Source organism: Scleropages formosus, chromosome 3 (assembly GCF_900964775.1).
Source record: "Scleropages formosus chromosome 3, fSclFor1.1, whole genome shotgun sequence".
Taxonomy (NCBI): Eukaryota; Metazoa; Chordata; class Actinopteri; order Osteoglossiformes; family Osteoglossidae; genus Scleropages; species Scleropages formosus.
In genome coordinates this window covers 29873581-29898489 of record NC_041808.1, presented here as the reverse complement: position 1 = coordinate 29898489, position 24909 = coordinate 29873581, and the positions used below count along the sequence as shown (strand labels likewise).

Genomic DNA, 24909 nt, shown 5'->3' with positions numbered 1-24909 from the left:
TACCATCTGAGAAGAGATACCTTGTTCAGTGCTCCAGGCTGTTGTCCTCGTTGAGCGGCTTGTGAAACCTGTCCCAACTGCTGACTTCCCTGCTGCTGCTGCAGGGTCTCCGCCAGTAGGTTATTGTTGCTCCCCATCCCTGGGTTTGAGTAATTCATCCTAGGAGAGCCGTTCATGACCTGACCCCCCATCATGCCTTGTTGAGGTGTAGAAGCTGACTGTCCGTTTCCTTTCTGGGCTCCCATCATACTCCTGATCATGCCGCCACCCATCCCAGGGGCTTGGTGCATCATGGCTGCCTGCTGGGGAGATTGATGTTGCTGCTGCCCAGCCATTCCTGTGGAACCTGGGGATACATTCATGCTGCCCAAGAGACCCATGCTGCCCCCAATGGGGCTCCCTGCTGCCCCCTGCTGAGGAGAGGGAAGCACTGGCGGTGCCCCAGACCGCAGAAGCTCTGAAAGCTGCTTGTGCTTAGCTGCTGCGTCCTGGCCACTGAGTGTCGCTCCACCCAGAGTGGTGTGCTGCTGGCCCAGGTCCCCTCCATTGGGTAGGCTCAACTCCGTGGAGTTAATGAGTTCATCGGGGAGGTCATGTTCCAGGTCGAACGGTGAGCCGAAATCTGAAAGAGAGACAGCAAAGTTAGCAAGGAGCGAGGCAGTCACAGCGTACAGGCCCGTGGGAGGGTAATGGTGGCATTAAACATGCTGCCTGGTTACATACTGGCACAGAGATACACCAACCTGTTGCACAGTGTTTGATGCTCTCATGCAGGATACTGCAATTTTTAAATGATTATCAAATGATCACGTTACTGTGCGCTATCGATTGTTCCGGCAGCCATAGGCAGAAACTCTATTCTCCAACGTAGCACTACTCACAGTGCGGTAACTGCATGACAGCTTAATGAGGAGTTACCAAAAAATGCAGCATACTCCCTGTCTAACGACACAGGTGTATATGTCAAAGGTATAAAAAACAGCTAAAATTTGTGGCACAGGAATTCAGCTGAGATACAAAGCATAGACAGTATATAAAGACGAAAGACATACTCCTCTGTGGAATAATTATGATGAATCTGAAAAATTCAGCTCTGATGGAGGTGACTTACACTGATTTGCACTGACTAAGAAGAATAAACATTTCTCTAGTCCCCCTACTCTTGCCCTTATGCTCTGGAAATCCACCTTGGACCTCCATAAACTAAATGCTTCCCACTTCTGCTGCAAGTTTCGCCAAAGTACCGTACAGCCAGTAGACGCAGCCTGAGCTTGGAGGGAAGCTACAAAAAAAAAAAAAAAAAAAAGCAAACACCAACTAACATGCAAGAGTGAAATGTGCTTTTACACACATGCATGTAGAAAAGGCATAACACACTGCTCTGGCCAAGTGAAATTTGATCACAGAGAGAGAGGTAAATGAGTGCTCTTCGGCATCCACGGTAAGCAGACTCAGAAAACATTTCATCACCAAGCAGCAGCATAGAACACAGATATGTTCCACTGATGTATGGATGAGTGACCCATTGTAAGTAGTGTATCTAGCAGTGTAAGTCACCGCGGTGAATAAGGTGTGTGGGCTGGTAACACTACATAGAGTTCATTGGAAGTCGCTTTCGAGAAAGGCGTCTGCTAAATAAATAAATGTAAATATATAAAGGTGGCGTTTGCGCAATAATGTCAGAATGACATTTGAACTTCACTTTAAATTTTGTCATGTTTGAGTGAAAGAGTTAATGTGCTTACCCTGCGATGAACTGGCGTCCCTAACTATTATTTATCTTTTTGATTTTATCCTCGTATTTTGTTGCTCTGAGGCATGAGGTGACAGTCGGCGTGTTACTGCTAGAGTTTTGTGAGTTCAAATAAAACTCACAATGTGTGTAGTTTGCATGTTCTCTTGTGTTCGCAAACCAAGCCCGGCACCCCGTGCTTCTGGAATAGGCTTCAGACTGCCTCGCACGACCCTGACACGGACAAGGTGAGCGAGAGAGCAAGTGAAAATTAATATCTTGTTCAATGACACCCACTCATTTTTTGTAAAATGCCACTTGCTTGGGGTGACTTACAAAAGTTCAAGTAAAACCTTTAAGAAACAACATCAAATGACAAACATGTGAAAAGTAACAGTGCCTGTGGAGTGGAATTTTTGCACAGATTGTGAAAAATGTTTTGAGACTACAGGGAAACACCCACAAAAACAAATCTGTCTTTCCACCTTAAAACATAATGTCTAAAGCCAATTCCTACACCATCCAAGACGGTGTAAAATGTAGAACACATGGAATCTAAACCAAGCTGTTGTCTACAGTAATGAAATCTACTGGGTAAGCTTATATGATGGATGTAAAGATTCTGCAGGTTATCTGAACGCAGCCAGTTGTGTGTGTGAAGTTTATTCTCTAACCCTAGCCTATAAATACCACTGCTAGAGAAACGATGGCAGTTTGTAAGCCGCCTGCAGGAGAGCACCGAGAATTCAAAACAAACTGGTAACCGTTATAAAAAGACAACAAGCACCGAAGACTGGCAAAAGATGCCCCTTCTTCACTCTTAGAAATCCCACAGCTTTTCACCGAATGCACAAACAACTTTTTGCCGAGCTTAGGTTAGAAATCAAACTCACACACTGACTGAAACCACTCGTCCCGAGCGGGGTCGCAGAGAGCCAGAGCCTAACCCGGCAGCACAGGGCGCAAGGCTTGAGGGGGACACACCCAGGATGGGACGCCAGTCCATCGCATGGCACCCAAGCGGGACTCGAACCCCAGTCCTACCAGAGAGCAGGCGCAGGCCAAACTCACCGTGCCCCCCCAGAAATCAAACTCCCCCACCGATCCCCACGTTAGGCGTGCAGGACCACGCGCCAGCAAGAGCGGCGACAGAACGGGAACAAAACAACTTCACAGAGAGCGGCACACCAAACACCCGATTCTCCACACCGATACCAGCAGAGATCCAAGTCTGCGCAAGACACACCGCGACACTAGCAGATCTAGAGGTAGAGCCAACAAGCAATCGAAACACACTTACTTGTTTAACTGACTCCTTTATCCATGCTGACTTTTGGGGCTGGATGATCAACTTTACAACGCCCTCCCCGTTTTTTTTTTTACAAGGGGGGTATGGTTACTGCGACCATTCAGGCACCTCCATCAACAGCACTAGAGCAGCAGCAGCATTCAGAGCGACCGGGATCCCTCAGATGAGGAGACGGCACCTCTATGATCACCACACCACCACCTGCCCTGCTGCCCACAACAGCAATACGTGCACAGCGGATACATACATCACATTCATAAGCAGCTAGATATGTGGTTATCTGTTTTAATAAGAAGTGTGAACTGGTGCGACTTGGGTTACAAAGATGTTGAGCCGTTACGTTGCACACCTCCTTAAGTTAAAGTGGTGGTGACACACTCCCCCCCCGCCCCCCCGTGTTTTTCCACGTTTCTGCAACCCTTTGTCACACACACCCCTAGCCAAGCCTGCACGTTACCAGAGAGCTATGATATTAACGCAGAAGAAAGAAGCGCTTCGACAGACACGTCCCGCACGACTGGCGTCTCGTCTGGGTACAGGAAGGAACGGCAACGACTGAGCCTGGAACTCCTACGGCAGCGACACACTCCCCTACTTCCTCACACACTCACGACACGAGTTTCTCGCTCAAAAAACGGCACAGCAGCAGCACTCGGACATGTTCATGTTCTCTCTACACTACGGTTTACAAACACTTACCGTTCCCATCGCTGGCAGACAGCGCCGGAGAGGACAGCTTAGGCCTCTTGGCTGAAGGCGGGCCGGAGTCCAGAACATGATTATCGGCCATATTTTTCAACGAAACAAAAAAAATATATATGATATAGAAACTGTCCACAAACACACGGGGGGATATTTCCTTTATGATCGTCTTCGTTCTCTTTATTATTTTTTTTTCCGCTTCTTTGAACGTCTCTGACTTCCCCCTCCTTTTTGGGACGGGGCGGGGGGAGTCTTGTGTAAAAATACTCGCTCCTCTTTCCTGGGTGCCCCTCTTTCAACTTCGGCGTATCACCCCCCTCCCCTCGCGATTTTTTGACGATGGTGTCGTTTCTTTACAAGCGGAGTCCTGAGGAGGAAAGGTGCAATCGGTGAGAGGAGAGACACTGCAGAAACGGCCTTCTACTAACTCATGTAGCCTCCTCGGCGACGGTGAAATTCAAATTGTCCCAGGACCTGTCCTCCGCTGGCGCGTCCGTCTTCTCCGCCATCGTCGGCGGGGACACCGAGCAATCAATCCGACAGAGCCGCGCTGCGGAGTCGTGGCAGCCGGGGAAAGCAGGGCCTCAGGAGGAAACTGCAACCTGGACGAACCCCGACGGCTACTTAGAGGGGGTCGCCTCATACAACGACAACGAGGAATCCCAGAGCGGATGTGGCTTCGCTTCGGACTGAGCTTCCATCGCAATCAGCGCAGCGAGACTCCAGCGCGACCATTGTGAGGAGCCGAAGGTACCGCGCAGCACGAGCAGCTGACGAAACAACCGACCGACCGAGTGAGCGAGGAGGAGGCGAGCGAGCGAGCGAGCGAGTAGTGGCTGCTTCCCGTCCGACTTCACTGCATGGCTTTCACGGGGACCTCAAAATACAGCCTCTCTCTGGCGATTGCTGCTGCCTTTAACTTTGTAGTTTGTTACGCTGCTCCAAAAGAAGGAAAAAATACGGTGTCGGGCGGCTAGGAACAAGGAAAAAAAAAAAAAAAAAAAAAAAAATAGTACGACCAAATCCTCCGTTTGAAAACGAATTACTAGTCTGTATCCAAGCCGAAACCTGTCGAACTCAATTCCACTTGACTACAATACAAATTGACACGGCAGAAAGTTTTCACCCCCCTCGTCTGCTCTTTCAATGGAAACCCTTGTTACCAGCTACTAGGTGACAGATTTGCGATTTTAAGACTGCCGGCCGCATCGAGGGGACTAGAATACTGGAAATGCAGAAATTAGTTTTAGGCACAATACTAAAGTACACAGACGCTTTCCTAAAATTAAACGGCTGCAACGGCGAAGAAAATATCATCACATTTTAAACTGGCTGGCCGCATTTAATTCGCATGCATGTTCAGCGCACAATAGTGGTACACACTGACTAGCAGCGATGCTAAGAGCTAACGTAACGTCTTGCAAAAAAAAAAATCTGCGCCTTAAATTTCTACTTGAAATCGTCCGAGAGAGCGGATTCTCCGTCTATTAGTTGAGAAAAGCACTGTTCACGGACCTATTTATGTATTTATCAAAAATCCTGCGCCCTCTGAGTACATGCTCCTGGATGCAAGAAAAAAAATGGGTTGCAAAATGTTTGCAAAAATGTCAAACCGTGGTGTCCGTACGAAGCGATTTTTTTTTTTTAACACTATCAATGTTTCTGTTTGCACAAGGTAACCTTCTGGTTCAGTTTTTGTGTCTTTCACCCAATTATTCCGATAACTAATTGGTCTACGATTGATCCTGTTAATCTTCAGTTTAATTTTGCAGCGATGTTTCGTGCGAAGAGGGCAATGCTACTGCTTGCAGTCGGTACCAATTTTTGTCCGTTCGCTTCACAGGAAGAAAGAACCGCAGTAGAAGAATATTATAAATCCATTGCCTGTCCGGGCAAAATCATATATAGCAAGAAATAATCTGACACTGCGTACAACGACCAAGCTGGTAAGGCGAGCAAAGGGGGAGGAAAAAAAAAGCTCACCCGAGAACAAGAGAATACAGCTATGAGCGAAAATCGGATAAATCGAGGGGGGTCGCTACAATATTATGGGTTATTCAGAAGTGGGAAGCTTCAGGTCCAGAAAATGTACACCTCCCCAAGATATCTGGCTCTTCACAATCCGTTCGTTAAGTCTTTGTGATGGGTATCCCCCTTCGCGTTTATCCTTTTTAATTTTCTTTTCTTCAGTTTAATTCCTTTCCGTTTTTCTTCCTTCTTTCTGCTCTTTAACGGTTCGCGTTTTCATTATTGTCTTTCACTCGCTTCTCCGCCTGACGACGACCGGCCAATTATGTTATTTGTTTTATTATTAGCTATCTTAATTTCTCCGCTCCCTCGCAGGTTTTTCCTCCGTTTAATATATCGTCTTCTTCTTCCGCCTCTCCTCTCAGCTCCGTAAAAAACCTTCCTTGGATACTCAAAAGAGAATTTTCATTTTATTGTCCGCTTCCTCCTTCCATCACATTCATGTAGGTTTTTTCCTTCTTCCGAGACTACACCGCCACTGTTGTGTGCCCGGCGGCTTTCGGAATCGCTATCGTCGGCGTAAAAATCGTTCTGTCTCTCGGTTTCTCCTGTCTCTCTCCGTCTCTCCGCACAAACAAAATGGCGGCTTGTTGTTTCTACTCCTCACATACGGGGGGAGGGTTGGAGGTACAGCAGCGCTGGAAGGGGGGGTTGGTACTCGGAAATTCCCGGAAAGGACTTTCGTTCTCTTTCGGAGCTGCAGTACCAACGTGCTTGTCTATAGGGGGCAGTCTTGTCACTACATCGAGCTCCTCTAGTTTCTTTTGCACGCCTGTGCGCTTAGATGTGCTGTAGATAGAAACTTGATGAATCCCAAGCAAGATTCGCAGCTATTAGAGTGTACGCAGAGCAAAGGCCGTGGCGAAAGTGACTGAGCGGAGAGTGAAGAGCGCGGTGTGCAGCTCACCACAGGTGCGGGATTGTCTGTTCGCTGCTCAACATTTCTTCTTTTGCTTTCACATCAAAGCCATAGCTGATTCTCACCAGAAGCTGTCAGTAATAAATATGCATTATAGTTCTAGAAGCATTCACGCATTGTGCAGTGTAAGGTGCAATTCACGTGACCACGTTCTGCAATGATACCGGTATTTGTTCACGGAAGATGATCAAGAGGAAAATTATGCTTGCTAAAAGTAAAGGTTGACCTAAAGAAAATTAGTTTAGGTGATGCTTTTATAGAATGAGTTCCTTCAAAAAGGTCTTCTGGCACTTTTATTAAGAACAGCAAAAAGACTTGATTTGTAACTGGAAATGATCAAATGTACTAACCATACGGGCGAGTTAAGCACAGTGACGTACGAAGTGGCAGCTAAAAACATATGCTCGCATTTTTCGTCCACTTATGCCACATCTATATACAATTTTGTCCTCCCTCATTAATTCACCTCTGAGGAGGAGGGTTTTTACCCCCATCCCACATCCATCCATTCTCAAGCATCCTTTTGTGCACAAACTCTTTCTATTTCAGGGATGGTTTTGGGAGTGTCAGCAGACAGAATCAATGGCCCGCCTTCCTTCTGGATCACCACATCATCCTCAATCCGGATCCCAAGTCCACGGAACCGTTCTGGACACCCCTTGTCGTTTTCAGAGATATAAAGCCCTGATTTAAAAAAAAAAAGTATTCTGGGTTAAAATGTTGAAGTCAATTTCATTTACACATGTTTATCCAGAAGCTTCCTGTAGTTCATCAGCTTATATTGTAACATCCATTCCGAAAACTCAAACTGAAGGTCAAGAAATTTTGATAGTCATTCCATAACATTTACAAAGGTGAATAATGACAATTTTCTTACAACAAACAGCCATCCTTATGGCACTACTCAGTACATCTAAATACTTGTGAATATGTTTGCCCATATTTACCTGGCTCAATTGTGATAACCATACCAGGCTGCAAGGGCAGTGAGCGGGACAGTTCAGATGTGTCATGCACATCCATGCCCAGGTAGTGTCCCACATGATGGGGGCAGTATCTGCGTGCAGCCTAGAAAAAAACAGGGACTGCATGTTTCATTTAAAGAAAAAAGTACAGGGGCCACTGCTGGTCATTTACAACCAATGTCTAAGATTATAAAGGTCCCTTAATTTCAATCACAATCAACAGGTTGGCTAAAGAAAGCATTGCATATAAAGACATGAACTTGTAAATGAAAGGTTGCAAATTTTATTCCTAGCAAGGCCTCCACAGGAGTGACCTTCAGAAACTTCATTTGTTCAGTAATACATCCAGCTACAAAATGGGTAACCCTAACTTGCCTTGGGTAACACCACTGGCTAAGGAACAAAATATAACTCCTCCTGGCAGCCTAACACAGGCAATGGTACTTTCAATCTAACCAGTCAAACATAGTTGACTAACACACTAAACAGAAAAAAGCAATCAATGTAATTGTACCTTGCGTGCATCTTCCTCACTGGCTGTGCTGCCTATGATACCTAGTTTTTTTAGTTTTTGCCCCAGTAATGTCAGCATAGTGCTGTAGATGTAGTCCAGGCTAGTGCCTGGGCAGCACAATGAGATGCAGTACATCTGTACCTCCAGAACAGCTTCATACAGTTCAGCCTGGGCTGGTGAGAATCTGGAGCAAAAGAAGGGATATAGTCAGGATTATTTTAGTGGGTAGGTTTGCTGCCTTACCAGGAAATTTTATCTCCCAAATAAACCAAATGTGAACATCCAAATAAATAAAGCAGAACACAGATTAAATCTATGCAAATTTTAATTTGTGTATAAATTTCTATTGTGTATTTACAAGTTAAAATTTTAGCAAACTCTTCATTCAGTCTACAATAGAAGTGAGGGTATGCAACACACCAACATTATCACAACTCCAAGTGGGACACGAAGTTTTACACCAAAACGTGTGTTCATCTGTTCAAAAAAAAATCCATACAATGTGTATAGTATACTAGGCACAGTATCAGCACAGACTAAAAAAAAATTGGCACACAAAGTTGCTTTAAACTTATCTTAAAAACTCCACTCTTGTGGGATATCATATTGCACAGCACCACCAAAACTATCACTTTTAAATACAATTGGAAACTTCAGGCTGCATTCCTTTTAATCAATATTTAAATTATATTTAATCAAGATTTTTTTTCCCAGTTGTTAAGTTTCATGCATGAAACATGTAATTTAATATTAATGTATATGAAATGGAGCTTGGTGATTGGCCTAGGATTCCATATAGATACGTAAACCCTTGACTATAGCAGTGTACCCAAGACAAAGTTCTGTAGTTCACATTTTTATATGTGCCAGAGACAATTTTAAGAGTTTTGCTGGACATCTTTCCAGTTTCTATTTTACTGAACAGATAAACCTATTGATAATTATGTTTTAGAGTTTTTAAATAGCCATATCAGCTATTATGGGCAGCTCATAGCATAGTGGTTGGAGCCACTGCACATTCAAGCCTCGCCTCCAGTTGTAGTACTCTTGAGCAAGGTATTTACCTTTCCTTATAATTTACCTTACCATTACTTTCTCTTATTTCATTCTTGTATTTTGTTGCTCTGTAGCATCATGACATAGTGGGAGTGTTATTACTCCAGTTCTGAGTTAAAATAAAGCTCATAGTGTTTGTAGTTTGCATGTTCTCTTGTGTAACTGAAGCAGAAAATTTCTGCGTGCTTTTGGATGTATGATTTGGTTCATTATTATGGTGAAGGATCCAACAACTTCAATTTCAAAACAGAGTTGGACACTGCATGGTGTCATGAAAACTGAAGATTATCAAGACATTTTAGAGCACAATGTCCATCCCAAAGTTTTGAAACTGGTATCTATATAAAAAATTATGAAAAAAAATGCAGTACAACAATAGGGAAAAATTTCAGTGGGAGATGCAGCGAGCTAACTGATACTTATACAAGAAGCATTTAAAGGTGGTTATAATCTCTAAAGTTTATGCAACTATGTACTGATATTTGGGTTATCAATTTTGTCCAAGCATTTTTACCCCCACAAAAAAATGCTAAGCTTTGAAAAGACTTTTTCATTAATCTTTTTTAGTGAAACTGATAAAATTAGTACATTTTTACACCTTAGTTTTAACAAATATCGTTAACATAGCTTGGGTGTCAATAAATGTGACCCCAAAATGTGTATGTTTATAATGTGTGTGTGTGTGAGAGAAATGTATATATGTATACGTATATATGTGTATATATGTATACAAATACACAGTGCTTATACATGCACTTCTGATCCATGAACCAGGTATCAAGAGGTGTAATCTTCCTTTAGCATGGCCAATGGCAAAACTAGAAGGTAATTAAAATTAAGACTACTTACTTTCCATTCACTGGCCAGGTGCGAGTGATATCACTGACGTAACCAAAATACTCACAGCCACCATCAAGCAAGACTAACTCACCATCCTGATAGACAAAAACAAGAATTAAATATGTACATTTATTCATGACTCTAAATGATGCTCATAGAGAAAATTGATGAGTCATTATCACTAGTTATCGTTTTCATCATATCAACTTCATCAGTATGTGCAAATAACTGATTGATACAAGGCCTCTATCAGTATGCTTATCCATATTGTTCTACCTCACCTTGATGATCTGATTGTTGTTGATATAATGCAGTGTATTAGCTCTGTTCCCACCAGCAACCACAGGAGGATATGCCAGAAAGTTGGCACCTTGAGCACGACACTCAAAGTCAAACTGAAAGTACAAAGGATGGGGAGACAAAGCAATGGAAAGATGGTTAAGTACATGCTGAACAGGTTTACGTCATGTCTTGGTACAGGAAGACAGAGTTCCATACAAAATAAGTCATGGTCAATTACATTACAATTACAACAGAGGTCACAGATGTACAGTTTTCATCATACCTTTTTATTAACTATGACTTTTTTGCAGCTGTTTTTATATGAGGCATAAATATATAGTAAATGAAAAAACTGAGTTAACAATAAGGATTCAGGACAGTTATGCTAATTTTTGGCTTTATGTTCCATATCCCCTAAAAATCTGGGTCACTACCACTCTTTATGACATATGACATGAATCCTGCCTCTCAGACATCTCTGACTGGATGTCTGACCACCCTCTCAACCTCTCCAAAACAGAGATCCTTCATCTCTCAGTTTGGTCTGTCTTCCTGTTGAGAACTCTATCAAACTGGTAACTCACTGATTTCACCCACCTCATCAAAGAACTTCGGAATAATGATCGACTCAAGTGTGCCTTTCTCTTAACACAGAGGTCACAACCCAATCCTGCAGATACATCCTACATAACATCCACAGGATGCACCCACAACAAACTCATCACAACTCCTGGTCTAGGCCATGGTGATTTCTGCCTAGACTACTGCAAATGTCCCCTGTCTGGCCTTCTGGCCTCTGCCAACAGATCTCTTCAGTAAATACAGGATGCTCCTGTACAAGTTGTGTTTGACATGCAGAAGCATTCCCATATATCTCCTGTCTCCTTTTTCTTTTCAAAAACTTTCTTTTTTTTTTTTTAAATCAACACAACACAATAGTCTAAAAGACAACAGCAAAGAGGAAAACAGCATAAAGACACTATCAAAAAAAGGAGCCGGGGGATACAAATTACAATTTAGACAGAAATGTTCAATGATGAGTGTAATAATTTTATTTGCTTTTTTAGTGGAGTTATTGATAGCAGTAATGTATTGTTTGATTTCATTGGAGAGCACTATAAAGTCAGGTTTATTATTAGAGAATTTGCATTTATGAATATGAAATTTGGCTAACAAAATTAAATTGATTAAATAAAATTGTTTATTGTCCTCCTTACAGCAATCAAAGAAACCCAACAGCCAAACATTTTCCCACAAGTAGTGACAATGGTGTGTGATGAATATTTATATTGATGAATCGTGCAATTTTTGACGAAGTGTTACAGTACTGTCTTGAAAAAGTATTCATGCCCCTTGAAAGTTGGCACCATTTTCTGGATTTCAAAAGATCAGAATCAGAACGAGCTTTATTGCCAAGTATGTTCAAACATACAAGAAATTTGTCTTGGTGACAGAAACTTCCACAGCACAGACAGAATGACAGTGACAAGACAGATGAGAAGATAGAATATGTGAATGAAGGATAAAAAAAAAATATATAAAACATAAAGTACCCAATATACAAAAATAGTCACTAGACATTGTATGTATGTACAGGTATGTTCTATACAAATGCAAGTGAGTGTGAGTAAGATATGATGTGATAAATAGTTATAGATATTATAAATACAGTTATAATAGATAATATAAATAAAAAAGTCTATTTCAAAATTAGCTATTTGTCCTCAGATATTAAAAATTGAAAATTAAAAACTGAAATGTGCTGATTGCACAAGTATTCAAACCCCTGAGCTCCAAAAGCTTAAACTGGCAAATTTTTCCCAAACAAGACCTCTTATTTGGACATAACTGAATAATTAGTTTCTACCAAGGAGCAATTAAAGGTCACATTTCAGCATACTACAGCATACTAAGAGATAACATGATAAATGTCAGGAACACAGTACAAAGTGCTTGGATGTTCCTATGAGCGTTACTGGATCCATCACACCATCCAGTCTTTGTGTTACGAAGGCCGGTCCATCAAAACTTAACACCCAAACAAGATGTAAACTAATAAGCGAATCGACAGATGCCAGCTATCACTTTGAAGGAACTGCAGGAGTCAGCTGCCAAAACTGGGGTACATGTGCATTAGTCCACAGTATCAAGAGCTCTCCATAACACTCTCTTATTTTGAATAGTGGTAAGAAACAACAATTTTCTAAACTAATTTTGAAATAGTGTGAAAAAGATTTCAGTAAAAATAGTGCTTGTGAGAATATTTGTATCTTTAGAAATCCAGAAAATGGTGTAATATAAATATTCATCACACACCATTGTCACTACTTGTGGAAAAATATGGGGGGGGGGGGCGGTGGCGTAGGTCCTGCTCTCCGGTGGGTCCGGGGTTCAAGTCCTGCTTGGGGTGCCTTGCGACAGACTGGTGTCCCGTCCTGGGTGTGTTCCCTCCCCCTCCGGCCTTACGCCCCGAGTTGCCGGGTTAGGCTCCGGCTCCCCGCGACCCCGTATGGGACAAGCCATTACTGAAGAATATCCATAAGAAGGTACATCAGGAGTTTGCTATAATGTGTGAGAGGGGCCCAGCTAGGATCTGTTGAAAATGCATTATGGTCAGGTGAAACCAAGTTAGAGTGTTTTGGCCAAAAGTCAACCACTATGTATGGCACAAACCCAACACTATCCATAGCCCAAAATCACCACCCCTACAGTGGCATATGGTGGTGGCCTCATAATGCTGTGGGGATCCTTTTCATCTTCAGGGACGGGGAATCTTGTTGAGATTGCTAGAAGAATGGATGGAACTAAGTACAGGAAAATACTGGAAGATAACTTGTATCAGTTGACTCAGAAGCTGAGGCTTGGAACAAGGTCCACCATCCAACAAAATGACAATATCAAACAAGGCTAAGGGAATACTGGAGTGACTTAAAAAAAAAAAAAAAAAAAAAAAAGTCCTATAATGGCCTAGCCAAAGTCTTGATCTCAACTGCATTCAGAATCTTTGACACTTTTCGAAAATTGCAGCCCAGAAGCACCAACCTGAGTGATCTTCAGAAATTATGGTGCAAAATCACTCATGAGCAGTGTGCAAAGCTGAATCAGGCTTACCCCAAATGACTTAAGGCTGTTATTGCAGCAAAAGGAAGGTCTACGAAATATTAACGCATGGGGTTGAATACTTATGCAAGCAAAATTTTTCCTTTTTTTTTTTATAGATTATTTATATAGATCTTCTGAGAAATTATTTACTTTGGCTTTGAAAACACACTTAACACTGAAGTTTACAATAAAAATTCTTAGTGGAAGAATATGTGCATCTATCTTGAAATCAAGAAAACTGGGCTAAGTTTCAAGGACCTTCAATAATTTTGAAAGGCACTGTATATGAACACCACCAGAATAAGTGCAGAAAAGTTTCAGATTGGTTTTTACAGGGAGGCATGGTGGCGCAGCGGGCTTGGCCAGATCAATCTCTCTGGTGGGTCTGGGGTTCAAGTCCCACTTGGGGTGCCTTGCGACACACTGGCATCCCCTCCCCCTCCAGCCTTACGCCCTGTGTTTCAGGGTTAGGCTCTGGCTAGCTGTGACCCCGCTTGGGACAAGCAGCTTCAGTCAATGTGTGTGTTTTTTTTTTTTTTTTTTTACAGAATACAAAACCACTGTCAATATCTTTTATGAATTTCTGAAGAAAATGACTTGCTGAGTAAATTCTGTCCATTAGTTTAAATGATACCTCTTTAACCTTTATTTAAAAGCAGATACTTGTAGTAACAATCATTTTCCTCTATCACACAGACCTATTACTCATACAGGGCATCCCCCTCCACCTCTCTCCCCACTGGCTCTCTATAGCTGCCTGTATCAAGACTCCAGTTACAGCCTACAAAACCCATCAACGGATCTGTTCCCCAATATCCACCTGATCACTCGCTATGCCACAGACGGACGGCTACGCTCCACCACTTCTGCCTGCTCAGTGGTCCGACACACAAGAGGTCCAAATATACAAGTACAAAGGTTTTTGGTTCGGACTCCAATGCGGTAGAATGACTTCCCTCTCTCAACATTCAAGAAGGGTCTCAAAAATTTACCTTTCAGACTCACTTCTCCCTTGATCTCCTATGTGCCTGATAAACATGTATGTGTTTACGTTAACTGAAAAGCCTACATGCAGCTACTCGTGTAATGTATACTGGTTCATACAGTGGTATGTGACAGATTGTACACAAGAATAATGTGTCTGCATCCAACTCTACTTCTGCTGATTTAATGCACTTTTTGATTGTTTTCTGAGCTGTAAGTCACTCTAGAGAAAAGTGTCTGCTAAATGAATAAATTTAAATGTGAAAACAGCAGTCGTGTTAGAAAATTGTTGCAGATTTGTGAGCGTACAAAGGAATGGTTTGGATCAGCAGACAGGTCAAATGTCATGAGCTGGTAAAAACTGAGGGTTTTAAGAAAAAACAAAAGCACAGCTACAAGGGCTGGAACAGTTGTTAGTGAAAGATATGTACATATTAATACTGTCAAAACAGTGGAGAGAAGGAAGAGATTCCTACCTTGGCATAAAGAAGAGCTTCATCAATATCTCCCTGAGACATGGACATTGTCTTCTTAAATGCCTTAAATAGGGGGGGAGGAAAAAAAAAAAAAAGTTACCATACCACACTATGACATACTTTATAACTGTGCTGGTGTTCATCTTTTACTGTGCAACCCTTTTTCAAACCTTCATAACGAGCTGTGGATATACACAGTGCACAAGTTGTATAAAAGAATGACTTCATGGTAAGTAATGCACTGTAATACACTGCCTAGCCAAAAAAAAAAAAAAAAAGTCACACACTAACATTTTGTTGGATCGCCTTTTGCTTTGATTACGGCACGCATTTGCTACGGCATCGTTTCGATAAGCTTACGCAATGTCACAACATTTATTTCCGTCCAGAGTTGCATTAATTTCTCGACAAGATCTTGTATTGATGATGGGAGAGTCGGACCGCTGCGTAAAGTCTTCTCCAGCACATCCCAAAGATTCTCGATGGGGTTAAGGTCTGAACTCTCTAGTGGCCAATCCATGTGTGAAAATGATGTCTCGTGCTCCCTGAATCACTCTTTCACAATTTGAGCCCGATGAATCCTGGCATTGTCATCTTGGAATATGCCCGTGCCATCAGGGAAGAAAAAAATCCACTGATGGCAGAACCTGGTCTTTCAGTATATTCAGGTAGTCAGCTGACCTCATTTTTTGGGCACATAACGTTGCTGAACCTAGGCCTGACCAACTGAAGCAACCCCAGATCGTAACACTGACCCCACAGGCTTGTACGATAGGCACTAGGCATGACAGGTGCATCGCTTCATCTGCCTCTCTTCTTACACTGATGCACCCATCACTCACAAACAGGGTAAATCTGGACTCATCGGACCACATGACCTTTTTCCATTGCTCCAGAGTCCAATCTTTATGCTCCCTAGCAAATTGAAGCCCCCCCCCGATTTGTTAGCCTCACTGATAAGTGGTTTTCTTAAGGCTACACAGTTGTTTAGTCCCAATTCCTTGAGCTCTCTTCGCATTGTGCGCGTGGAAATGCTCTTACTTTCACTATTAAACATAGCCGTGAGTTCTACTGTTTTTTTTTTTTTTTTTTTTTTTTACAATTTGATTTCACCAAACGTTTAAGTGATCTCCAATCACGATCATTCAAGATTTTTTTCCGACCACATTTCCTCCTCGAAAATGATGGCTCACCACTATCCTTCCAGGTTTTAATAATGCGTTGGACAGTTCTTAACCCAATTTTAATAGTTCCAGCAATCTCCTTAGCTGTTTTCTTTGCTTGATGCAGGCCAATAATTTGACCCTTCTGAAACAGAGTAACATCTTTTCCACGACCACAGGATATGTCTTCCGACATGGTTGTTTAAGAAATGAGAAGCTATTCACTGCATCAGTTACGGTTAAATAACTTGTTGCCAGTTGAAACATTTTAATCACTGCAGTAATTATCCAATGGAAGGCTCCTATTTGCTTAGTTAAATCCAGGTGGTGACTTTTTTTTTGGCCAGGCAGTGTGTATCTAGACTTGTAAATCACCTTGGATGAAAACATGTGGGCTGATATTTTTATATAGTGTTCAATGAAAGGCGCTTTGAAAAAAAGCATCTGCTAAAAGAATAAACATACATTGAAATCTAAAAGCATCACTGTTTCCTTATAGGGGGTGTGGTGGGTTTGGCCAGGTCCTGCTCTCTGGTGGGCCTGGGGTTCGAGTCCCGCTTGGGGTGCCCTGCGGCAGACTGGCGTCCTACCCTGGGTGTGTCCCCTCCCCCCCCCAACCCCACGCCCTGTGTTGCCAGGGTAGGCTCCAGTTCGCGGCAACCCTGCTCAGGACAAGCAGTTTCAGTCAGTGTGTGTGTGTGTGTGTGTGTGTGTGTGTGTGTGTGTATATATGTTTCGTACAGAGATTCCAGTAAAGATACCCTGTGCTTACAGTCCTAAAGGAACTATACAGATAAGTCAAGAACGGGTACCCTGCTCTCCTGTGTCCTACACTGACCTGCCCTCCCAAGCCGCACCTGCGCAGTGATGCTCCCTGCCTCTTTCATGAGGGCCAACTCTGCAGGGCTCTTGATCACCCTCAGGGAGTGTATGAGACGCCTGAGGGGCCGACCCATAAGCCCCCCCTCCAGCAGGGGTTGAATGTAGGTTTGGTGGAGCTGGGGGTGGCATGGCTGGGATCCATCATACCACACTGTGGTGCCTGAGAGAGAGAGAAAATAAAGAAAAAGAAGGTGCTAGGTGTATGACAAACAAAACTGTAAAATAAAAACACTGATTAAATCAAAAATAACGATGTATGCACATCTCACTGAAAGACAACAGCTATGGTTAGGGAGGTACAAACAACTTCAGAAGTTGGGGGGGGGTCTAACAACACTGCAATGTTGCCTACCAAATTTTAACTCATATGAAAATGAGAACAGCACATCCTCCCTTTTCCTATTTTCCAAGGAATTATACCTAGGAAGGATGAACTATTAATCCTGGTGGGCCAGATCCTACAGGTTTCTGAAGTCCTCCTTACAAAGATATGAGCTCAAAAAGGGACTTAAGTTCTATCAGGAAAGTGACTGCCTGGCTCAGAAAAGAACAAACCTTTCTGAATTCAGCCTTTCAGGAACACAGCCAAACACCAGTGTAGTGCATGGAGCCAAAGGACTAAAAGATAACTTTCTGGTACACCATACCTTTCAAGCTCTTAAGCACAAGACCCAGCTCCTCTGTGTTATGCACTCTCTCAATGCCTGTCAGTGCAGCTGCACCCTCCTTCCCTGACCTGGGCCCATCCCACAGCTCACGTGCTGGGTCTCTGCGAGGAACAAACAAGATGGCCTGGTCCTCATGGGACCCACAGCACAGAACCAGTGCACTGTCTGGCTCAAGAATGCCAGTAAGGTAGAGGAATTCCTGGTTTTGGTGAAAGGGGTACGGGATGTCATTGGTCATGTAGCGAATGGGGTGCGAGAGGACTATAGCCACAGGGCAGCCAGAGTTAGTTGCCCCAAGCCTCTCCGCATTTGTCGCGATAAGGGCTGCCAACCTCTGTCGGCGAAGCTCAAACTCCGTCTGAGTTAAACCAGGGGTCACCTCACCTGCAAAAGAAAAAGGCATTACTAAAACGATATTCTTGCAATGGTCCAAGACACCACCCAGTGTGTTTACCAGAATTATGTTGTTATTTATGTCAAAGGAGGATGCAAAGAGTACTAGAAACAGACTAAGCATTTTTAAACCTGTATTTAAAAAAAAAGAGACCAGTATAATGCTTACCTATGAACATTTGTTTTGAAAGAAGTTGAATAACAGCCCGAGATTTTCATGAAAGAGGCCATATTCGCAGACTACGGCAGCACGAGACAAATACTCCGTACCTTTTCAGTGAAACTTTCACAGTGTTTGTGCGTTCATGGCATTGAGACTTTCGCCAAAATGTAACATGAGGAGGCGACGTACTTTATCTTTTAAAACGTAACTAAGGTCGTCACACCAACTGCCCACTGGCAGACATTTTCAAGAATCTGAAAGCATGGCATTCCCCATGGCATCTGTCACCAACTTCTGCCGGTACAAGTCAAACACCAGCTGCAGGTGGGTACCCCACACACCACGCCAAGAAAGAGCGTTGGCTGCAACAGAGCAACCTTATTCCAATACACAAAGCAACAGCCTTTCACTGTGTTCCAGACACACGCAAGAACGATCAAACGTTCTCACCGAAAGCAAAGTAAAGCAGGTGGCTGGGAACAGAAACTCACCATGTTTGAGGAGGTGCGGGTGGGTGAAGGGGCTGGGTTGGCCAAGGTACCTTGGAGGCACTTTGGTCTTCCGCCACGTCCCTGCCTTCACGCCAAAACTCCTGCGCTGCAGCCTCACGCAACCTGCAGTTAAGTTAGGGTTGAGAGAAGCACTAGGTTCACTTCTGCTGCATAAATAAATGCTTAAGTTAAATGTTCCTGTAAAGCATCTCATGTAGTACTGTGTTCAGAGAAAGGACTGCAGCTGCAAACAAAGCATTGACAATATTTTTAATCACGTGTATTAGGAAGCCAGTACTAGCCTGCCAAGTCACTACAGTAACTTTAAGCTAGAACAAAATCATGGATTTTATGACTTAATGAAGTAAAAAGGAAACATTGTGTTGTAGTTATTAGTTGTCCGAACGGAACTACGCCCATTAACTAATTAATTTATGCATTGAATCATTGATTGACACGCTCACAATTTCTGGACTAGTCTGGCCGTGAAAAGGTTTCACTAAAAGACAACTAGTGCAAAATAACGGAAATGATACAAAGTGAAAAGGCATATATATAACACTTCTTCGGACCTCGACTCCAGTTCCATCGTGACGCCACGCGGACAGTGAATGTCAATGTGGCGAGACCGGTGGGCGAAGGCATTTGCCGCCAGCTAGCGAGAGCCTGCTAAAAAAAAAAATGCAGACTTAGCGTCAGTGCGCCGCTTGTCTATCACATACGACTTTTAACTTGGTTAAATAAATTAACAAAAGAAAACAAAACAGGAAACTTATAGAACAAGTGCCCGAAGCCAACATGTGTTCAAGTCGGAGGATAAATTGAATGACGGTAATCTCAACTGTACACTTTGACGGGGATTTGACAATTTTTTTCTAACTTCCCCTTTAAGGCCTATGAAAAAAAAAAAATGACCACGAGAAACGAACACTCTAATTGGTCACATCTTTCTCTGACCAAAATTGCGTGCGACTAGGCCCCTGTAGAGGACTTAGACCGTTTTGTTTTGTCGCATTGTGGTGTCTAAACTGATGCCGGAGAACTTTCGTGCTGTTGTGGGATAGTTTATCGCCTGTAAAGACGGTGAGTAAAGCTGAAGGTACTGTACCCCAGTGCCAGCGACGGCCTGCTAGAGGGAGATTATACGCGACTCTGAGACAAAACCAAGGTAGCTACCAACTATACCATGGCGTCTTTAATTCGGGTCATCGTCAACAGAGACGGCACACTAGGTCTAGTTGTAAACAAACCAGCTTCGTTCGCGGCTTAGTTCGCCTCGGTCAGTTATACGCTGGTTTGGTACATTCCGCGCTGTGTGATCTGGGCTTCAAGGTGATTTCTTACACAAGAGTTTATACGTGAGGCGTCCATCGAATGAAACGGTGAACATTAAAAATAGCTTTGACTAGATGCTTTTGGAAATTGCACTGGAATTGAAATAGGCGTGGGTGCGCACGGAAAAAGGAAGTGCGTGCGTGTGACGTCATCGTGAGGAAAGGCCGCTGCGGCCGGAACCGCACGAGATGAAACGAGTACGTGAGCGAACCCACTGTTTTTGAACCCTTTGTTTATCCAGCGATTTGGGCGGCGATGGACCCGCGGAAAGTGTCCGAGCTGAAGGCCTTCGTGCAGCTGTGCAGCCAGAACCCGGCGGTGCTGCACTTGCCCGAGCTCGACTTCCTGCGCGCCTGGCTTCAGGGGTCAGTGACAGTGAGGGTTCACGCCCCCTTCTCCTCCTCATCATTATCATCATGGCTCTTTCCTCCGTGTTCTTCAGCTCTCGTGACTCTCTGGAAGTATCTGTGGTAGGAATCAGGGCAGTAGAAACGAGCTCTGAGTGTCCACCTCAATCATAAGACGTGCTGAGGCCCACGACGTCAGTGTTTGTTGTTTTTACTACTTTGTAGGACGCTAGAAACCTCCTGACTAAACCTATTTTGATCTTCATGCATTTGATTTCTAAAGGTTTAGAAATCAAACGCATGATGAAAATCAAACTCAAAGTAACCTTTTTGTCTAGTAATGACCGCGCCATGTTATCACAGTCTCACAAATGTCTAAATGTTGAAGATAGACACCAGAATATTACCAGATCATATCAACTATAATTGTTGTGGATAATTTATTTCAGAATGGGAGCTACTATCCCACAACCGAGCACAAACGATGAACCGCCTGCATGTCCGAGGGTAATATATATATGTCTTCGCTTTTATTTTTTTCTTGACGGCTTGCATCCCCTTTTTTTCTGTGGACTTTTTTCACCTTTGTGCTGACGCACACATTCCCAGCTTATGTGGTTCTTTTCCATGGTGCTCTGTTGCTGTGTGTTCAGACAGAGTGCCCTTGTTCCGGAGCGACTGGTCACAGCGCCGATCCGGAGGCCACAACTCCCGAAAGCGAAGAGAGCGAGCTGGGTATGACTCGCTCGAGCTGCGCATGAGTCACAGCACTGAGATGGAAGTGTGCAGAGAGCAGCAGGAATATCTGTGTGTGAATTCTAATTTGTATGTAGTTGTTGATCTGCTGTGAAAAACATTTCTGAATGCACACTGATTCTTTCGTTTCCTGCCCCCCCCCCCCCCAATAGTTACATTTTTTTGTGTCGTCTTTAGAAATTGACGACGACGGAGTTATTGAAGCAGACGTAGATGAGCCTCAAGAGATGGGAGACTTTGAGAATTTGGAGGTACTGTTGCTTGCATTGCATGCTTCGCTTCTCAGCTATGTGTCTGCTTTTTCAAAAACACTGTGCTCTCCCAAGGTCACAGAAGAAATGATGGACCAGGCAAATGAGAAGAAAATGGAGGCCATCACTGCACTTGGAGAAGGTGAGAATAAATGCTGATCACTCTGTTCAGTGTATCATATGGTAACCATCTGGTAAATCCTCTTTCTTGATGCTATTCTTGCAGGTGAGCTGGAGAAAGCCCTGGACCTCTTCACTGAAGCTATCAAGCTCAATCCGCGCCTCGCTATCTTGTATGCCAAGAGAGCCAGGTACGTTTTAGAATGGAAAATGCTGCCTCTGAGCAGGTAGCGTATGTACGGTACAGTTAACGTTGTTCGTGGCTTTGGAGAAAAGCATCAGCCAAATGAATAAATGTAAATGTAAAGTCAGTGTGACCAAGTTCTATCTTGGCATAAACCAGTGAAACCTCCCTGTTATCACGTAGCGTGTACATAAGGATGCAGAAGCCCAATGCTGCAGTGAGGGATTGCGACCGAGCCATTGCCATCAACCCAGACTCAGCCCAACCCTATAAGTGGAGGGGGAAGGCTCACAGGTATGGATGTGGGTATTATTGGATATGTGAATTTTGCACATGCTGAGTACTAATAAAGAAAATTCTATAGCAGATTGCTTTGATGAGTGCAAAGAATTTGTGAACGCACATACTGTGTAAATGTATCTGGCAGAGCAATGAGTGACTCATTGTAAGTAGTGTATACAGCAGTGTAAATCACCTTGGGTGAGTAAGGTGTGGGATACACATATATGTGTGTACACACACACACACACACACACACACACACACACACACACACAGTATCTGAAGCTGCTTGTCCCAAGCGGGGTCGCAGGGAACCGGAGCCTAACCTGGCAACACAGGGCACAAGGTCAGAGGGGGAGGGACACACCCCGGATGGGACATCAGTCCATCACAAGGCACCCCAAGCAGGACTCAAACCCCAGACCCACCAGAGAGTAGGCCCTGGCCAAACCCGCTGCGCCACCACGATCCCCGACTGATAACACTACAGCGTGAAAGTCACTTTGGAGAAAAGCACCTGCTAAATGAATAAATTTAAATGTGTCTGTAGTCTGCTGGAACAAACACTCTCTCCATTCCTTTGTCTGTCTCTCTCAGGCTGCTGGGACACTGGGAGGAGGCAGCAAGGGATCTGGCCACGGCCTGCAAACTAGATTATGATGAAGAGGCCAGCATGATGCTCAAGGAAGTTCAGCCCAAGGTATCACATACCTTGGCCTTGCCTCCACAGTCAGAAAGTGCCCGTTACTGGCAAACTTTCCACTTCACCTGTCTTACAGGCTAACAAAATCATTGAGCATCGGCGTAAATACGAGCGGAAGAGGGAGGAGCGGGAGGTCCGTGAGAGAAAGGAGAGGGTGAAGAAGGCCAAGGAGGAACATGAGAGAGCACAAAGGGTTAGCACACTGAAGGAGGACTGTAAACATGGAATGTGTTTCATGAGATAAGGTGGGGAAACGTACTCATTGGGGCGTACCTGTTTGGTGGTCCAGGAGGAAGAGGCCAGACAGCAAGCTGCTGGATCCCATGGAGGCTTTCCAGGTGCTAAAGCAGTTTGTTGGATTGAGAAGTCTTGATTCACTGGTCATATTGTTCTTCTGTTGCTATCATGTATTACATCATAAAAATTACAATAAGTACTTGCTGAGATCAAGTAAAGTTTGGTTTAGCAAGCTATTTCTTTGACTCACTCTTGGTAATGCAGGTTTTCCTGGGGGAGCACCTCCTTTTGGAATGCCAGGTTTGGGGGATCTCCTGAAAGACCCAGAGGTGCTCACAGCTATGAAGGTACAGAACTTTATTTGTTGTTTTATCGTAACGGTGCACAGCCTTGCTTTTAAATATTCACTGGCTGAAATGCTAAAAAATGTGCTATGTAAGTTCAAATTAGTATTTAATTTTCATCACTGCTATTCTGGGTTGTTTTCAGGACCCAGAGGTAATGGCAGCTTTCCAGGATGTGGCACAGAACCCAGCAAACATCGCTAAGTACCAGAGCAACCCAAAGATTATGGCGCTCATCACCAAGCTGAGTGCCAAATTTGGGGGTCCACAGCCTTGAAGTTGTGGAGTGAGAGGCTCCCAGGATGTACAAACTCATATACCCTTATATGGGGGGGGTGGAGAGAACATGCATGTGGATTATTAGCATTTAGTTGAATAAACGATTCATTTAATATTTAGCATCATTTAAATCATGGATGCTGTACTATGAACATCAACATTTGTAAGTGGCTTCTTTTTCATTCAGGCATCCTGGCTTTAGGGTTTGACTGAGGAAAAACTGGCAACTGCAGAGAGGGAACTAAATAACTAAATAGAGGTACTTCTAATCTCCAGCGACTACCAAACATGGCTATTTTTGTCAGGAAGGATTGTTTCTGGTACCACCCACCTTGATTTCCATTGTTTTCATTTCATCCAGTTGTCTTTCTCTTCCACATATAAAAATGTTTTATTTAGGATGTGAATGTGAGGGGGAGAAAACTTCCAAAAAAGTATTAAATGTTTTGTTGCAAATGTGCTTATTCGTGGTGATTTCTAAGGGTTGCATGCATACACGATTTTATTTTTCAGAGAAAGATTTTACCATTGACGCATTGTTCCAGGCAGAAATTTTTCTTGTCAAAGTGAACCAACCAAATTCTAGAGTTCACTGAATTCTCCCCTACCCCACTGTGTTCTGTCCAAAGGATTAAGGACAATACTTAATACCTTTCTTTGGGCTGTAGGACTAAGATTTGGTCTAACCGATTGTCTCCATCATAAATTAGGTCTGCCATCAGAGAGCAGAATTGCTGAACTTTACATAAACACTTCACACTGTCAGCTGCTGTCATTTTTGACTGACAATTAGAGGATTTCAGTAAACTCCACAGCATGTAATGTGGAAGTATGTGTACGAGCTGCCCCCCGTTGTGTTGGGTTACACAAATTTAGTTCTCTATTGAAAAAGCAAAATGAATGCCCTTCAGCTTTCAAGAATGAACTGTCTCAAATTTAAATCAGTGGATTTAAGGTAAATTGGAATGAGGATTGACTATGGCATTTGTTTAACCCATGCTCCATCGGAAGAATGCTACATTAAAAGAGCAGTTGCAGCTCTAAGGTCTGGTTCTTCCAATTCAAACGGCTGCTTTCTTTTGTGTGACACATGACTGGTTTGCTGTAAAGTGGGCAAGGTACACTGGTGAACCTTTCCTTGGGCTTATTTGCCAAAAAATTCATCAGGGTATTCATTTTGACACTGCATCAACATTCTTGTGCCGTGGTATTAGAGACAGGGGTTATCTCCTTTCTGCTCTGGTTTTAACAAGAATTTTAAACATTCAAAAAAACATTTAAAACAGTTAACTAAATGAGCTGTTCCATTGTAAGACACTTCAGTGAAACATAATTCACAGCAAATTCAGAACTAATTTATAAAAAAAAAAAAAAAAAAAAAAAAAGTTTCATTTTCAATGCA

At 43.3% G+C, this 24909-nt stretch overlaps 3 protein-coding genes across 12 annotated transcripts in view; 1 reads left to right on the top strand and 2 right to left on the bottom strand.

Moving 5' to 3' along the window:
- The window catches only part of ep300b (EP300 lysine acetyltransferase b), a 33566-nt gene extending 27185 nt beyond the window's left edge, over positions 1 to 6381 (bottom strand). For 3 of the 4 annotated variants that reach the window (XM_018738485.2, XM_018738486.2, XM_018738487.2), the window contains exons 1-2: positions 3741 to 6381; positions 21 to 622 (exon numbers count right to left, since the gene is read on the bottom strand). In XM_018738485.2, the coding sequence (XP_018594001.2) occupies positions 21 to 622; positions 3741 to 3831 (693 nt within the window). In that variant the 5' untranslated portion in view covers positions 3832 to 6381. The remainder of the gene's footprint in view (positions 1 to 20; positions 623 to 3740) is intronic. The other variant, XM_018738489.2, reaches the window with a different exon arrangement.
- A 595-nt stretch (positions 6382 to 6976) lies between these two features.
- xpnpep3 (X-prolyl aminopeptidase 3, mitochondrial) lies at positions 6977 to 20135 on the bottom strand. 5 transcript variants are annotated; one of them, XM_018738514.2, is made up of 12 exons: positions 20014 to 20130; positions 19242 to 19338; positions 18670 to 18792; positions 17955 to 18006; positions 17602 to 17723; positions 16930 to 17114; positions 14910 to 14972; positions 10347 to 10460; positions 10075 to 10160; positions 8170 to 8353; positions 7638 to 7758; positions 6977 to 7374 (listed from the first exon to the last, which is right to left on the bottom strand). In XM_018738514.2, the coding sequence occupies exons 1-12, from the start codon at positions 20038 to 20040 to the stop codon at positions 7202 to 7204; spliced, it is 1347 nt and encodes a 448-aa protein (XP_018594030.1). In that variant the 5' UTR covers positions 20041 to 20130; the 3' UTR covers positions 6977 to 7201. The 5 variants fall into 5 exon arrangements, with proteins under 5 accessions (XP_018594030.1, XP_018594029.1, XP_018594028.1 ...); XM_018738513.1 differs by having other exon boundaries at positions 8311 to 8353; positions 17602 to 18006; positions 20014 to 20132; XM_018738512.1 differs by having other exon boundaries at positions 17602 to 18006; positions 20014 to 20129.
- On the top strand, positions 19680 to 24861 carry st13 (ST13 Hsp70 interacting protein). Of its 3 annotated transcripts, none has more exons than XM_018738524.2 (13): positions 19680 to 19752; positions 20246 to 20369; positions 20801 to 20858; positions 21005 to 21086; positions 21285 to 21358; positions 21434 to 21500; positions 21585 to 21669; positions 21846 to 21956; positions 22542 to 22644; positions 22724 to 22840; positions 22937 to 22985; positions 23149 to 23231; positions 23374 to 24861. In XM_018738524.2, exons 2-13 carry the CDS (start codon positions 20260 to 20262, stop codon positions 23503 to 23505), a joined length of 1071 nt encoding a protein of 356 aa, XP_018594040.1. In that variant the 5' UTR covers positions 19680 to 19752; positions 20246 to 20259; the 3' UTR covers positions 23506 to 24861. The 3 variants fall into 3 exon arrangements, with proteins under 3 accessions (XP_018594040.1, XP_018594042.1, XP_018594043.1); XM_018738526.2 differs by lacking the exon at positions 19680 to 19752 and adding an exon at positions 19759 to 19837; XM_018738527.2 differs by lacking the exon at positions 19680 to 19752 and having other exon boundaries at positions 20150 to 20369.
- Positions 24862 to 24909: the final 48 nt, after the last annotated feature.

Bases quoted from the DNA above. Each gene is read 5' to 3' on its own strand.
- st13 (XM_018738524.2), top strand. From the start codon at position 20,260: ATGGACCCGCGGAAAGTGTCCGAGCTGAAGGCCTTCGTGCAGCTGTGC. The intron at 20,370-20,800 runs GTCAGTGACAGT...AATTTATTTCAG, and splicing joins CTGCGCGCCTGGCTTCAGGG to AATGGGAGCTACTATCCCAC. The intron at 22,645-22,723 runs GTATCACATACC...CCTGTCTTACAG, and splicing joins TCAAGGAAGTTCAGCCCAAG to GCTAACAAAATCATTGAGCA.
- xpnpep3 (XM_018738512.1), bottom strand. From the start codon at position 20,040: ATGGACGCCTCACGTATAAACTCTTGT. The intron at 14,973-16,929 runs GTGCGGCTTGGG...CCCCTATTTAAG, and splicing joins CAGGGAGCATCACTGCGCAG to GCATTTAAGAAGACAATGTC. The intron at 8,354-10,074 runs GTAAGTAGTCTT...CTTTTGCTCCAG, and splicing joins ACCTGGCCAGTGAATGGAAA to ATTCTCACCAGCCCAGGCTG.